This window comes from Tigriopus californicus, chromosome 12 (genome assembly GCF_007210705.1).
Source record: "Tigriopus californicus strain San Diego chromosome 12, Tcal_SD_v2.1, whole genome shotgun sequence".
In the NCBI taxonomy this organism is placed as follows: Eukaryota; Metazoa; Arthropoda; class Copepoda; order Harpacticoida; family Harpacticidae; genus Tigriopus; species Tigriopus californicus.
The window spans coordinates 7,049,133-7,064,556 of NC_081451.1; the positions used below are offsets into that span (position 1 = coordinate 7,049,133).

General features: G+C 40.9%; 2 protein-coding genes across 4 annotated transcripts; both read left to right on the forward strand.

Moving 5' to 3' along the window:
* The first annotated feature begins 7,852 nt into the window (after window positions 1-7,852).
* On the forward strand, window positions 7,853-11,315 carry LOC131892189 (uncharacterized). 3 transcript variants are annotated; one of them, XM_059241975.1, is made up of 8 exons: window positions 7,857-8,106; window positions 8,181-8,321; window positions 8,396-8,506; window positions 9,976-10,212; window positions 10,271-10,425; window positions 10,497-10,775; window positions 10,848-11,045; window positions 11,107-11,314. In XM_059241975.1, exons 1-8 carry the CDS (start codon window positions 7,916-7,918, stop codon window positions 11,142-11,144), a joined length of 1,350 nt encoding a protein of 449 aa, XP_059097958.1. In that variant the 5' UTR covers window positions 7,857-7,915; the 3' UTR covers window positions 11,145-11,314. The 3 variants fall into 3 exon arrangements, with proteins under 3 accessions (XP_059097957.1, XP_059097956.1, XP_059097958.1); XM_059241974.1 differs by having other exon boundaries at window positions 7,853-8,106; window positions 10,277-10,425; window positions 10,497-11,045; window positions 11,107-11,315; XM_059241973.1 differs by having other exon boundaries at window positions 7,856-8,106; window positions 10,497-11,045.
* Window positions 11,316-12,587: 1,272 nt separating this feature from the next.
* LOC131891425 (uncharacterized) lies at window positions 12,588-15,418 on the forward strand. Its single transcript, XM_059240981.1, has 7 exons — window positions 12,588-13,153; window positions 13,644-13,763; window positions 13,825-14,022; window positions 14,088-14,418; window positions 14,487-14,631; window positions 14,693-15,111; window positions 15,194-15,418. Exons 1-7 carry the CDS (start codon window positions 12,812-12,814, stop codon window positions 15,388-15,390), a joined length of 1,752 nt encoding a protein of 583 aa, XP_059096964.1. The 5' UTR covers window positions 12,588-12,811; the 3' UTR covers window positions 15,391-15,418.
* The last annotated feature ends 6 nt before the right edge of the window (window positions 15,419-15,424 follow it).

Here is a 15,424-nt window from a genome sequence, read left to right on the forward strand (position 1 = left end):
TTTCGACACATTATAATGCATTTGGTTTCGATTAGCCCATTCACTTACGACATTCAAATCGGCCTGTAGATTGACTCGATCCAAGGGACTCTTGATTTGGCGGGAAGGTTTTCACGTAGTCAGCAAATTTCATTAATTGAGATCCATGTGGAGGTTTCAGATCGTTGATGAAGATTGCATAGACCACGAACTTCTAGAAATATGGACTGCGAAGGAGCTTCCCGGCAAATCGGCCTGCTCTTGGTCATAGCCACTGTGAGCCACTTTTCGAATTAAAGTAATAAAATGAGAAACGTAGGTCTCTTCAATTAATGGTCGCTCAATTTAATATCACTTGCATGCAAAGTCGATCGCTTCAAAGTTATGTTGCCAAAAGGTTATGTAGCTGACCAAGAGCAGGCCGAAAATTCAAATTTTATGTAGTGTTTACTACATAACTTTGAACATGTCTCCTGAGTTCCTTAACCATAGGTTTGGGCTCAAACTTGGCCGAGTTCATCTATTTAACAAGATCTTGTGGTCGTATGAAGTGCTTATTTGGAATAAGATGAGCGGTTTAGGAGATAGGATATTTTTGCTTCCGTTTGCAGTCCTTATCTCTAGAAGTCCGTGGCTCAACCCAGCAAAAAGCTCAGTCGATTTAACGAGATGACGGTACGTGAAAGACAGAAATTTGCCAAGTAAGCAAGTAAGAATATTTTGAATGGAATGTATGCCTTGTGTCTCTGCATTGATTCTAAATCATAGTAATCATGATAGAGACTGTTGTATTCTTACAATGATAGTTTATTTCTAAGCATTTCCGGTTTCCGTGACCAGCTGTACAATAACGTTTAGTGACCAAAAACTGAGAGTAATGAATCCTACAACATAACACCTCCCTCCTATAAATTCAAACGATTGGGGGCTCTTTGTTTGCGACAATTTTGTATTTTGTCTAGGGGCAATTGCTTCTTTGTTTTGATCTTTTTGTTTGTGGTCATGCCGAGGATTGGAAACTTCCATTTCTGGCAAATGTTCTACATTTCGTTTCAGTTTTACCCTTCGGGCTTCAGGTCCTTCTCCAGGGTCATCATGGTCTTCCGACACAAATCTGGCCCTTAAATGATCCAGGTGTCTTCTCCATATTGGTCCTCTTGGATTTATTCTATTGATTGCCCTTGTTTAGCAACACATGTCGAAAGTGTAACAAAATGTATCCGAAATTGCAATACAATGATGACCCATTCGGAATTTCGGTCCAATCTCCCAACAATGTGCTTGAATGTGGGCGACATGATTGCACCTTTACGTAATGAAGGTAATTCCGACACCTGTGGAGGTCAGCCTGAACCTAGGCTTGTTCCTTACCTTTCAGTTAAGTGTTTCCACCACATGGATGAAATCTGCAACTTGAGCCTTATTATAACCCCTTAAAAATTTCGTCCTTAATAATATGTTCTGACAGCTTACTCAAACCCGTTTTATGAAGACCAAAGTTCAACCAGTTCTCCCTGATACATCAAATTCATAGTTGAATTGCTTAGACGCGATCATGTTCTTTGATTAGACTAGAATCAAATTATTAGCCTTTGACCAAGAACATTCTCTACGGGTCTTATGTGACCAAGCTGAGGATCGTCGATCATTGAATCTATACTGTTCATCACATATTTACTGATTATCACTTTTCAAGCCCTGATATTGATGGTTCTGAGAGCAACAGAGTCAAATGAGAACTCCACATTTTTGGACAATTACCATTCTATTGACATAGGTCAAAAACACAATTCTTGCTTGTCAAGGACCTGAAAATTGTTGATGAACAGATATTCCTCCTGAAAAATCATCGGCTTGCTTCATACATCTGCACATCATTCAGCCAAATACTGTCTGATGATGAAGATATCGCCTAATTTGTTACGCTCTCAGCTCTACAATCAAAAAGAATTGTAAAAGTTCACCACTCCTCTCAAGTGCCCAACCTCAATCAAGGTTTCAGTATATTGGCAAATTGGTTAAAATGTGAAGAGCTGTCCAATGGTCACTTTCAGGGATAACACTTGACACAATGTTTAACAAACCCTTAATATAAGATGAACATACTTCACTAAATATAATGGCTTGCTCTCTTAAAAGTCACAGATAAGGACAATATCTTCACAAAATTTGAACATCAAAAACATTCCTCTCGTATAGTTGACTTGATAACTCCTTGGTCGTCAGTGATTGGTCATCAACGATTATTATGGGTCCATGCACCACGAATATTCAGTCAAATTTGAAGTCTCTGTCAAAAAATTCCAAACTCCTTGTCATTAGATCGCTTTACTGGGTAATCAGGTGCTGAAAACCGATACACAGTATATACTCTCAAGGAAACGGTTCATTGTAGAACACTGACTGCAGAAGATCACTTGCGTCAAATGAGAGTAAAACTAGCCNGTTTTTTAACTACTAGAGCCGGGATCCATCTTGGATCTTGATCACGAGCTGGACCAAAATATTTGGCATAGTATGGCCAACCCTGTTAAACCTTGGAATTCTCTTCGATTCATTACGCCTTGTGAAGGTGGGTACTCGTTGCTATCTAGCTTGACTTTTTTGAATAATTGATGGAACAAGAACATCCACTAGTGTTCTAATTTGTCTTCCATTTAACATTTGGCTCGGTGAATATCCTGATGGAGTAGGTGTTCTTCTGTATTGCATCAAAAATTGGTGAAGAGCCTATTTGATAGACTTGTCACCGGATTTCTTCAAGGCTGCTTTGAATGTTTGCACCATTCCCTCGGCGGCTCCATTGGTCGACGGATGATATGGTGCTCCTTTTAGATGGTAGATACCGTGGCTTCTGCACCACTGTTTGAACTCTTCGGAAGTAAATGTTGGTGCATTATCTGTGACCAGAGCATGAGGATATCCAAAATGAGCGAACTCTTGTTCCAAAAGTTCGATTGTCGTTTTGGAGTTGATGGAATTAGTCGGCAAGATACATGGATACTTTGAATTTGCATCTACTAGAACAAGCCAATTTGTTCCCCTGAAGTTAATGGCGTGATCCAAATGAAGTCTGCTCCACGGTTTTTCAGGTAACATCCAAGGATGTACCTTGAGACGATCTGGGGCATTTTGATGCTCTCGGCACTGTTGGCATAGACTGAGGTTCTTGCCAATTGCTTCATCTTTTCCGTACCAAAATGTCCCACGTGAAGAATATCGAAAACTTGACTTCTCAATTTTATTGGGATGATTATCCTCAATCCCAGGAAATGACATGTATTTGTGACCGACAATGAGTCACGGTTCTTCCACAATAAATGCAACTCCGCGGCATCTTTGTCGATATTGTGAAGCCAACCTTCTTGCACAAATCATCACTTTGTCCTTGGCTGAAGCTTTGGATAGTGCTCCGGGATCTGTTGCTTTTAGTAATGAGTCCACCATTTCAATGGCACAAACGGTATTCACGTCGTCATCTTCTTCTTCTTTATCAAATTGTTCATCAGACCCAATTGGTAGTCGACTATGGACATCCGCATTGCCGTGTTGGGTCGTACTTCGATACTCAATCGTGTAATTATACTGTTGGAGCATCAGTGCCCATCTTGCTAACCCGTTGGCTTCCATTTGAGGTGTCGCTTTATTAGGGTTTAATAACGACTTTAATGGGGCATGATCTGAGACAATGATGAACTTTCTTCCATACAGGTATTGATGAAACTTGTGAAGTCCAAGACAATAGATAAAGCCTCTCTTTGGATTTGACTGTACTTTCTCAGGGTTTCTGTTAACGTTTTCGACACATGATATATGGGTTTCTCCAATCCATCTTCATATCGGTGGAACAATACGACTCCAATACCACTTTATGAAGCATCGCACCCATTGGTACCTCGGGATCGAAATGAGCTAAACCTGTTTCTTGACGTAACATTTTCTTTACCTGATCGAAGGTCCTTTGGTCCTCTTCATCCCATTTCCACGGTAAGTTCTTTCTTGTCAGTTTGAACAACGGTTCGAGTTCGGTGGAGAAGTGTGGCAAAAATTTGCTATGGAACTGCATGGATACTAAGAAAGACTTCAGTTCCGATTCATCTTTTGGCCTTTTCATTTTCATCAAACCTTCGACATTCATTGTCGATTCTTTCCTTGGAAATGAGATGTCCCAAATACTCGGCAAAAGGTTGGCAAACAAGCATTTCTCTACTTTGCACTTCACTCCTTTATCGGTTAATCGTTGTAACGGGGCTCTCAGATTTACTGGGGGTTCTTCCGATGTCTTTCCCATAACTAGGATGTCATCCAGATAAACAGCCACACCTTTCAGGTCTGCAGTCAGTTGATCCATAATTTCTTGAAGATAACGAGGAGCTGACTTGATTCCAAACGGTAATCGCATTTGAAGTAATACTCCTTGATGGGTGTTTAGGGCTAACTTCTTTTGACTCTCTGGTCCCAATGCAACTGGTTATAAGCGTCTGCTGGATCAATTTTTGTGAATCTGTATCCTCCTGATAGTTTCTGCATCAACTCCTCTGGAGTCGGGATGGGATGTCGGTGATCCACTAACTGAGGATTTACCGTAACTGAGTAATCTCCACACTCAGGATGCGTTGGCCCAGACTTTCATCAGTTTTCGACTTTGTTATTGGTACCACCGGCGTACCAAACTCGGAGAATTGGGTTCTTTTCCAGACTTCCTTTTTGATACCCTCTTTGTAAGCATTCTGTAAGTCTTCTTGAATTGCAAATGGAACAGTTCTTGGCCTACAAAATACGGGTTTTGCATTTTCAATAAACTGTACTTCCAACTCAAAATTCTTCAGTAAACCAAGCCCTGGTTTGAATAGATCGGGAAACTCTTGACAAGCTTCTTGACATTGTTTTTGCACAACAGTATCGGCATGTCAGTGGTCAAACACGGCGTTGATGACCTCTCTTTGCTCAGCTCTTGAAAACAGCATGTTATCAATCGACAAATTCAATCTACGGATTCCTTCCCTTCCAATCATATTTAAACTGCGTACTCGGATTACGTTGAAATCCAATTCATACACCGCTCTATTGGCACGATATTCAAGCTGAACTTCCAAGTTCACCATTCCTTGAACTGGTAGTTGGTGTTTGCTGGCGGATTGGTACTGTTGAAGATTTTTCTTCAATTTAGGGGACCCCAGCTCTTTCCAAACCTGCTCGGATATGAAATTTTGTCCCGCTCCAGTGTCGATCTCAAAGTTCACTTCCGAACCTTGCTCAAACAATAATGGTTGGATCAATTGAGTGCTTGAACTTCTTTGGGCATTTGTTGTAGCCACGATTTCGATGTGTCCTACTGGTCCCTTGTCTGGCTTTTCTGTCTCTTTTCTTTTACGACATGCATTGGCTAAATGCCCTTTTAAATGATGGAAATGACATTTCGTCTCCTTGAAGCGGCACTCACTCGGTTTGTGATTCGTCCGATTGCACCTGTAGCACTTGGTTGCAGTATTGCTTTTCTTGACGGGGTTTTCGGGCTTCTTTTTGGCTAGTTTGTACACGGGTTTTATCGCCTCCCCATGGACAGTTTCTTTTGCGGCTTGGANGGTACATTAAGGTCAAAAACTAGCATTCACAATTGTGAATGAGCCAGAAATTTTGTATATAATATATCATTTTCAACCCATGGTGATCAAAGGATCAAAATATTATGGATTTGATTTACATTTCCAGGCAATGTGATAATTATACATACAGTTTTATACATTTTACAATCTGACATGACCAAGAGTCGCAATAAAAAAAATAGCTATTTATTCAATTGCGGGGGCATTCTTTGCGTGGAGTGTATAAAAGTGAGGCTAGAAGAAAGTGGACAAGGTCAAGGAGATACTTTGAATGCGTTCACCATTTCCGTCGAGTTTGAAGAGAAGAGCGAGGGCTTGCCCGAGCTTCTCCTCACACGAGGGCATGATGAAATGGTGAATGCGTTTTAGGTGTTGACTAATCGACTTTTTTGAGATCCAAACTTGAATAAACTGCATGCAAAGAACGCCGCCGCTATTCTATCTTTTTCAAGAACCGCTTTCAAGGTATGAATTTCCCCTGAAACCACTCGAAGCCAAATTTGACGTTAGAGCATGTCTATCTTCTTCACGAGTGGCTGGAAACTTACATTTCAGGCAACCGGGAACACAGCGCCATGAAGTCAGATTTCTAGTGGTGGCGTTTGGTTTCCTTTGCGTGCCAGAGAGGGAACTTTATACCGCTGGAAAACGTTCCTTGTTAAAGGAAAAAAACCATTTGAGCCTTTATTTCCAAGTGGTGGCAGACTTTTAATTCATAGCCTTTCCAGCCTTTCCGGAATAGGGCATCAACTTTACGTGATGCTTCATAGAGTTCTAGCTTGTCTCTATACGCACACGCGCACAATCTCACCGCATCATCAAAAACTTTGACCTTGGGATTCATTGTCAACAAAGAAGCATAAATATTATTGAGCAAGTGTATGGGGCCAATCGAAACTTCCAAAGCTACCAATCATTGATATTTATGCGCCCATCAACGATATTGAGTTCTACACGTCAAAATCAGCCTGGAATATCGAGAGATGAACCTTGCAATAAAATCCCAGCCGTCCTTAGACTTACCAAGATTAGCGCAAAAGATTGCTTGGAATGGCTTATGATATAAAGACCTGTCGATTATCTAACATCCCATGTTTTTCAAATTATGCATAGCTTTACTGATTTGCTATTGATGTATGAAAGTTAATAAACTAGATATTCTTTGTCAAACAATTCCATATATGATTTGTCATTCTGAAGTCTGCCACCGCTGGTAAATGATATGTAAATGCGGCAAGCAATTGGCGAGGTATACTTTTTCACAAGTAGTTTTTCTGCAAGTTCCTGGTCAAACCAAAATTTCATTTCCCATTTCAAAACACGGCGAGGAAGAATCAGTTTGTTCAGGGAGCCCGAACGAGCTTTTATAGGGGGACAAAATGGTGTTCAATTAAGTACTTAGATTAATAAAATGGCAAACTTATCAAAATTGACCGTAGTGTCTGAACATATTCAATGTCAACTGAGCTTAAACACAATTCGTTAGAATTGTATCATCGGTAGCTGTTTGCATCTTCAAAGCATAGGCTAGTTCTTGACAATCTGAAAAAAATCCTCTAGGACAAAAAGCATTCACCCATATTAATCAAATTACTAAAAGGTCGAAATTTTTGAGTCGTAGAGGAACTTGATATTACGTCAGCACGGAGGCCCACCCTTCCTCATCACGTTAGGCCAAATGCCAAAAATATGAAGTAATAGAGAAATTACCTCTTGAATTAACATGGTTGATGCATTACTTACGCACCCAAGCAATGTTTTGCAGTAAAATCGATTAAAGTTTCACTATTGTACAACTGTTTTTATTCAAAGCACGTATTCAGGGTTTGTTTGGTAACTTAGTACACTCCAACCTTTTTAGTTTTGTCTACCTTGCATGTTTTTGGTTAAGAAATACGAGCTTTTATAATAATTCGCTAAAGTAGACTCTAAGATTATATATGTAGAGTGCTTATGGAGAAACTTTGTGCGCCCTTTTTCGATAGCTTGTTACGTTTTTGCTTATTAGCAATCAAGCAAAACTTCATTTCGTAGAGAGACTGCATTAGGCAACTAAGATGGAAATGATGGGCGAAAAGTGTTGAGACACCCTATGAAGCAATTCAGTAGATGAATTGATTCGACTTTTTCGGTTACTGATCAAATGAACATGATCGTAATCATCGAGGGGGTTGATATCGGACCCCACAAAACTCGAACGAGATAGCTAGTTCGATTAGCCTAAAGTTTGCATAACCTTCTTTGTCTTTTGCCATGAAAGTAAGTGTTTCGGCAACGCCACAAACGAATGCACTACACTAATTTGAAAATCAAATTCCAATCAATTGAAAATGCTAGACTACTTTTCGGTGTTCGTTCTTGCGATATTGACGTTGTCGTACGTTGTGGGCGAGTTGGTTCATTTTATGCCTGGAGTGTTGAGCCAACAAATGTCACAGGATTTGCATTATGGGGATCAAAAATGCTTTTCCACCAATTCACAAAACGCCACAGTGTGTCTTAAGATCCAGAATGAAAGTCAGTAAGTAACTGTGTGATAAGACGTACCTCGAAGGCATCAAATTCACTTTTAACGCAAGGTTCTATTTGCTTTAGGTGCGAACTGGAGAACCCCACGTGCGAATTCATCTACTCTGGCCAAGGAATCGAATATCAAGTGCTGGCCGGACCAGCTTTTTCGATCCCATTCACTTGTGGGTCGTTGATTTGGGGAGCTATAGCTGGCCAAGGGCCAAGGTAGCAGTGCATTGAGTAAGGTTTTCTCCCTGGAGCCAACAATGATAAGAACCAATCGCTACTCCTGATGTTAGGCCCAGATTGGTTGGGATTTGCACCCTTTTGTTCAGCGTCTGTTCGGGCTTGTTTGGAGTATCCCGAGCATATTGGCAATTGGTTGTCCTGCGAGTTCTCTGCGCTTTTGGGTAAGTCATGGTCTATGAACTATGCATTCCTCCAAAACAAATGTCACGATAGCAATCGTCCACTTGACCGCTTGCCACTCGAAAAAGTACTTGCTGTTCCTATCCTACGTGATTGGTCGATTTGCTTTCCTTATCGCTACAACTGGACAAAAGTGGTTGTGTAGAACTTGGGACCATTAAGACTGATCTGAATTCGTGCATGGGGCANAGGTGTGCCATTCGCTCTTTTGGTTTGTTTAACTTCTTTTACTCCCCCTCGACGAGGCCTTGATGGCGTTCTTGTCCACTTTTTACTTTTTATTTCGTCATATCCTGCCTACTGCGCCATTGTTGTATTCTTACAATGAGGGTTTATTTCTCAACAGGTCCGGTTTACGTGACCAGCTGACTGAGAGTACCTGAGAAAACTGAGAGTAATGAATCCTACAACATAACAGAGACCATGGCATCGCTACTAAATGTAATGAACTCTTTTCGGGTCAAACTTGTCCGACTAGCCGGAACCCGGCCAAACGGCCCATTTCGCCTTTTTTACTGCTGGCGGTAAGAAAAGAAGGGCAATCATTAAACCTCCAAATTCATCCCTCACTACGTTTAGTTTTTCACGGCTCTTTGGTAAAGCGTAATTACTCTAAAACCTGATAAGTTTTGTTCTCAGTTGTGGTTTTGTTTAGCTTCAGCAGTTTATCTCTGATGTTGTATTGCAGTATACTTATTTCCCAATCATTAGCTAAGGTGTAGAATCCATTGCTCGTTAATTGGATTTTTTTTGCTGCATTCCTTAGGTGAATTCATAATTGCTGTCCGATGACATGGTCACATGTCCGCTGTGGACGGGAAATATCATTTGGTGAAAGACAATTCATGAGTACCCGTGTTTGTTTAGGTACCTGAACATCCTAACAAATGGGAAACATCAAATTTGGTAGGATTTGATAGCACCTAGATTTTAAGAACATGTGATAAATGTTTTTGTTTGCTATATGAAAAAATATGCACATATGAGCTTAAAAGAGCATTTCTTTGACGCTGTCGTAACCATAGGAACAAATCTAAACTACTGATTACATATTTATCCATTGTTTCAGCGTTTTAAATGTGTACTTTTGTAAAATCTTGGTTTTGAATATTTCAATAAAATTATTTCATTAAGTCTTGGTTATGCTTTTCGGCCAGACATCAAGGATCCTGCTTGTTCTTCCATAAGAACAAAATCTGGCAACAGGTTTCAATTCCAAGAAGATGATGAAAGTCTGTGCTACTCTTATTATTAACAGTTCAAGAACTATCTTAATACCTCCTTTTTTAAAAAAAAATGGCATTGAATAATACACATTTTCATTAACGACACATTTATTCACTGTTTAAGTCGTATTCTTCTTGGTGAAGTTTTTAAAGACCAGGTGTTTGAGTTGTCTTAACCTTTGAAAGCCTTGTACATCTTACCATTATAATTTTCCCTCTGATAGAGAATCTGGACTTCGACCGCTAGCCTCATCGATTCTACCAGATTTGGTTAAGCCTGAACGGCTGGGATTGGCCAATGGATGTTTTTCTCTTGGAATCATGTTTGGATATGGTTTGAGTTTCGCTATGGGAAATTACTTTTCTTTGGTTACCTCACTGGGTTGGAGGGCTTGCTTTGCACTAAGTTTTATAGCCGGATCCATTGTTGGGATTGCTCTCTTGTTCATCAAAGATTTCGGGTAAAATACCGAATAGAGCTTACAATTGCTATTTGTACGATTAACTGATATCAAACAGTAATAGAGAAATGCGGATAAATGAGACAACTGCGCTGATAACACAGGATGACTCAAAAACAACTTCAAAACCTTTGAATTGCCTATCCAAATTCGCAGAATTCAAGCAAACCAAGATGGTTCTGATGTTGATAGCTGCTTCGTTGCGGCAAACAGGTAAGGTCTTATCTAAATGAGCTGAATGTTTTGATGATCATGTCTTCATATTCTATTTCGCGTGTGGAAAGGAGGCGAAAGCTTGTCCAACAATACTCAGTTGTATTATGACCAGTATTATCCAGAAGTGAATCCTGGTTTATGGCTCACCACATGTTCCATAGTGGGTGGAACAAGTGGATTACTCTTGGGCGGATTATTGTCAGACTTTGCCAAACGGAGGATGGGGATTCGAGCGCGATTTTGGGTCTTAACAGCCTCTCAACTACTCTCTACGCCGTTTGCTTGGGCGATGCTACTCCTACCTCCTCCGTGGTCTTATGTTGCTCTTCTGTTATACTACTGCTTGGGTAAGTTCGACCCAATGCATTCGAGCACATCAAAAAATAATTTTAGAGATATCAATGTCCTATCATTTTCAGCAGAGACATGGTTAGCAATTTTGTTCGCCATTTTGATTGAGCTAACCAAACCCAGAAATCGAGCAATGACATCCGCGATCTTTGTTTTTGCAATGAATAACTTGGCCGGACTTCTATCGCTTTTGGTGGATCCTTTGTCTAAGATTCTGAGCTTTCGCTTAGCACTCATGATCATGTGGCCTTCCTTCATTATTCTAGGTGAAAACTCCATTTCAGTGGAGGAGTGCTGGTTTAAAAATAGTTTTGGTTCTATTTTCAGGTGGATTGACATTTGGCATTTCAACTTTGGTCAAATAAAAACATTGATCAAAGTGTTCAAACTTCTCCTAATTATTGGTCAGGATTCCAGAAATCACCATATTTTCCAAAGCGTTACGACAATAATTATTAAAAAGTACACAGAGTCCTTTCAAGCAAGTAGAGATTTTGAGAACGCCAGCATCGCGAGTTCTGTAAATGCGTTGTCGTTTGCGGTAATACCATGAGAAGTTTAAGATATTATTACACGGCATACTACAAACTGCAACTAAACAAACAAACCATCATACATATCATTGTCCTTGGTGAATGACGCCTAAGCTTGAAATTCTAGCTAACTGACGAATAAGTGACTTTGGAAAACCTGAGGATGCGGGATATGGAATGCGGACTTTTATGATGATTGGACCTTATTTTGGAATTTCGTTTATCCTAACAGAACGGATATTTTTCTTCAATCAGGATTGGTTTTGGCGGGACATGAACGGTAGTGTTGCTAAATGTTTTTTTATCTAGAGTTCACCATTTCAGAGTTACATAACAAAGTTATCATTTAAGTTGCAAAATAACGTGACTTTCGTACTGCCGGGTATCATAGTCTCGTTCTGAAATTTATGGTTTTTTTACTCGTTCACTCAAAAACCATATACACACTTAACATATTGGGACATTGAAGCAAGAAAGGAAGATGAGGTCACCAACAAATATTGAGAGGTCACTCGTACTTTTGTGGCAATTGTTAAGGGATTAAATTAGAGTTCTAATGGGACACGGCACTCCATGGACATGCTAACGGGGGTCATTGTTTACGTCTTTGCACTTGAGCGCCCCCTTTTGACTTACGTAAGGATGGGTCGAGGTTTTGGTTTTGGCCCGAGTCAAATACAATAGTGTCGAAATAACCGGAGCTGTTATACAAAAAAAACAAAGTATAGTGCTAGAAACGATAAATGGATAAAACTTTATGCTCGTTTTGACACAGAAGTTCAATTGTTGGTTGAAAATGCGGTTACATTTTTACGTTTGACATATCCCTACATATCGGAAAGATGGCGCTTGAGCGCAAAGGGGTACAAAAAACCAAACAAACTGATCCTGTGATCCTATCCCATTCATTTATTCATCGAAGGAATAGTTCATGCAGCATTGCAATTTTATAATCTGTCTCAGTCTTACTCATTCATATGCTTAAATAGCCGAAAAGGCTGTTTTTGGATTTGTTTTTGTAAATTAGAATTTCCTGAAGCTACAAAAATCTTTTTGAAACCTTAGAAATGCTTTTTTTTGTCTAATATGGCGCGTTATATAGTGGTTTTTAGTACCCCAACTGTATTGAAAAGTACCCCAATGACCTCCAAAAATTTGTGCTGATATATTCAGACAGCTTTTACTTAAGGGAGTCAATACCAAACTAGATAACACCAATTCCGACATTTATCAGCTAAAATACAACGTGTTTCTTGTTTTTGGATACATTTGTAATTGTAACTTACAAAACTCAAGAACATACGTCCTTCTGGTCTTTAGGGCAGATTTTCCTTTTTTTGTTCGAGTGACATCATTTTTGAAGCCTTCTTGTGCCGGATATGGCAGCACTGTCGTCGTCACTGTAAAAACTGGTTATGGTGGTAGTGGTTTCATATTTATGGCGGGAACTTGACTCAAGTGATCATTAGGTTTAGGTTGAAGTCTCGCCGCTTTTGGCCATGTCGGAGTGGACGTGGGACTCGGGATGGAGCGTATTCCAATCCCGCTCGATATCCGAGGCCTGGACCCGATTCTGCGGGCAAGTCTGGCGTTGGGGCCAAGGGAAGCCTATTGGCACCACTCAGTCGGGGTCACGGGCGTTAGATGGAGGAAGGGGCTTGAGTCTGTTCCCGTCATTCTCGAGCATGATGCTCACGGCCCGGGAATTCGTCCTCCTTTATCCTGATATGCTGGCCATGCCCCAAATGGACGCGACCCCGCCCAAGTTATGGCTCATCTTCCCGGAGGAACCGGATGAGCACGGATTCCCGCCGCCGTTGTCCGGAGGAAGACCCATGCAGGTCCGTTGTAACAAGCACCGTCAACCCGTGATATAGTAATATATGTTACTATATGGTAGAGTATTGGGCTGTGATACACTTTGGGGGACTTATAGGGAAGGAGGGAGCGTTAGTTGCAGTAGTAGCTTCTAGGTACATGGGACCAATTGCTTGCACAAGACTACCCTGTAGGATGGTTAGGAGTGAACTGAGCATATAAGGATCCACAGACTGTGATGGGTCAAGACATTGGAACAGTAAACGAGACATGACTATTGCTTCTTGTAACCAGAGAAGCCCAAGTCTTAGAGAGCTAGTATTAGCTACATGAAGAAAAAGTATTCGCAACATAAACTGGCAGAACTGGTATTAGAGTATTGTTTTTGTCAATCAATCGGTATTTTTCATCAATTTTAAAAATAGAAAAAGAAACACGTCACTCAATTGGTATATACCCATTGGCAACATCAAATTAATGCTACTTCACTCTGCTGAAAACTCGCATTTTCAGGAGCGTATCGAGTTCTTGGGGTTGACATGTTGTCAGTCGCGTGTCGAGATATCGCCCGAGATTTTCGAGCAATGCCTCCAATTCACGATTCAAACCAGAATGGCGCCCTTGTGGAACCGGGTAAGAGATCTGGTTGGTATTTTTGACTGCAAAGCATGCAAAGCACGTACTGATCATTTAGATTGGACCGTACTTCTTGGCGGGTGTGGAGTTTCTAGAATCACCTACCGTCAATTTTGTGCAAGCCCGATTGAACTTTCACGCTTCTACGAGTGTAATTACGTTAGCTTTGAAGGGTGGCCGCCTTCGATTTCCGTCCTTGGCTCTCAAAGATTACTTAGTCCAGGACCAATTGATGAAATTGTTTCAACAAGGAGAGGTGAGATTGATCACGATGGTCGAGAAAGGAGTGATTTTTTATTCACCCAAGATTCCGTGGAGTAGGTGGAATGTATTAACGCAACGTACATGGGTGTAGGATCCGTTCATGTTCTACCGAACTTGACTCAAGGGCAAATTGTCTCTATAACCAAGCACCAGTTGAAGTCCGGGGACATCTATGACTGGAAAGATATGCGACGGTACTGGAAAAACATGTACGGAATCCGATTGAAGGAAGAACGAGAACCCGAGTTCTTTGTCAATGTCAGATTTGGCACCAAGCGAAGCCAAATCTATTCATACCCTGATCTCTGTGTCCGACCGTATCATCCATACTGCATTCCCCGGATTCCTCCCGAACCCATCATCGAGCAATTTCTTGTCGACTTTCGAGGTTTGATGAAGCTGAACGGGTCCGTCCGTGATTTCTATGAAAATCCTAAAACAAAGATTATTTCTCAGTAAGAATGCCGACGGTGAGTCGAGTGCCATTAGAGATTATCGTTCCGCTGTCTCCTCGGTCAGCCTCAAAAACCGAGATCCTCAAGGCGTCTGGTGATCATCAACCTATTGTGGATTGCTCAGAGGTCCAGCTCGAGTCTCCCGGGTAAGTTCTAGGGTTCTCTAGATCTCAAATCAACAATAACAATCAGGCTTCAATACGATAGGGTGGATACGTCAGACTTGGGTTTAAGTTGCTTGCCATCTCAGTTCAAATTGACGATCCCCGCCTCCTTTAAATCGCCCCAATCGAAAGGGGCTCATCCCAAGTTATTTTCCGAATTCCAATCCGTCTCCAAACATTTTAAACCAGCTTCAATTTCGGGGACTCGATCCCAGTCATCGAAAAAGTCGTTCAAATTTGATGAGATGTTTAAGCCAGCTTCTGCTCCCCGAAGTAATGGAGATGGATATTCGGCGAATGACACAACTTGTCCTTTTGTCAGTGGCTCAATTATCGACAAGTTCATGAAAAACTCCAAGTCGATTCAAGTGGGACCCGAACCTCAACCAAAAGTGGCTGAATCAGCCATGTCTCAAGTGGTGAGGTCAAAACCCGTTAAAAGAGGCGCAACCAGCACCTTAAGTAAGACTTTTTACACGTATTTTGGTCGTTGTGGTGGAAACTCATTTGATAATTACATTCAATATCAAATCTGGTCATTTAGATGATGAGGAGTATTGCCTAAATAAGAGACCCAGAACGGCCGAGACATCGGTCATTATTGGAGAATGGCTTCAACAACGTAATTTGAATCCGGATGCATTTTGCGACAACGTTTCTCGCAAGGCAAAGGAAGAAGAACTCCAGCTCAGTCCAAATCTCCTCAATGAAATCTTTGACACGAGTCTCAACGAACCTTGAGCTGCAGTCAATGGTTTTGCTGTATTAACTTTCG

Excerpts from the sequence above, each read along its gene's own strand:
- LOC131891425 (XM_059240981.1), top strand. The coding sequence starts at position 12,812 with ATGTCGGAGTGGACGTGGGACTCGGGATGGAGCGTATTCCAATCCCGC. Across the intron at positions 14,419-14,486 it reads ATTTCTTGTCGACTTTCGAG|TAAGAATGCCGACGGTGAGT; the intron begins GTTTGATGAAGC and ends ATTATTTCTCAG. Across the intron at positions 15,112-15,193 it reads AGGCGCAACCAGCACCTTAA|ATGATGAGGAGTATTGCCTA; the intron begins GTAAGACTTTTT and ends CTGGTCATTTAG.
- LOC131892189 (XM_059241973.1), top strand. The coding sequence starts at position 7,916 with ATGCTAGACTACTTTTCGGTGTTCGTTCTTGCGATATTGACGTTGTCG. Across the intron at positions 8,507-9,975 it reads CGAGTTCTCTGCGCTTTTGG|AGAATCTGGACTTCGACCGC; the intron begins GTAAGTCATGGT and ends TCCCTCTGATAG. Across the intron at positions 10,426-10,496 it reads TGCTTCGTTGCGGCAAACAG|GAGGCGAAAGCTTGTCCAAC; the intron begins GTAAGGTCTTAT and ends GCGTGTGGAAAG.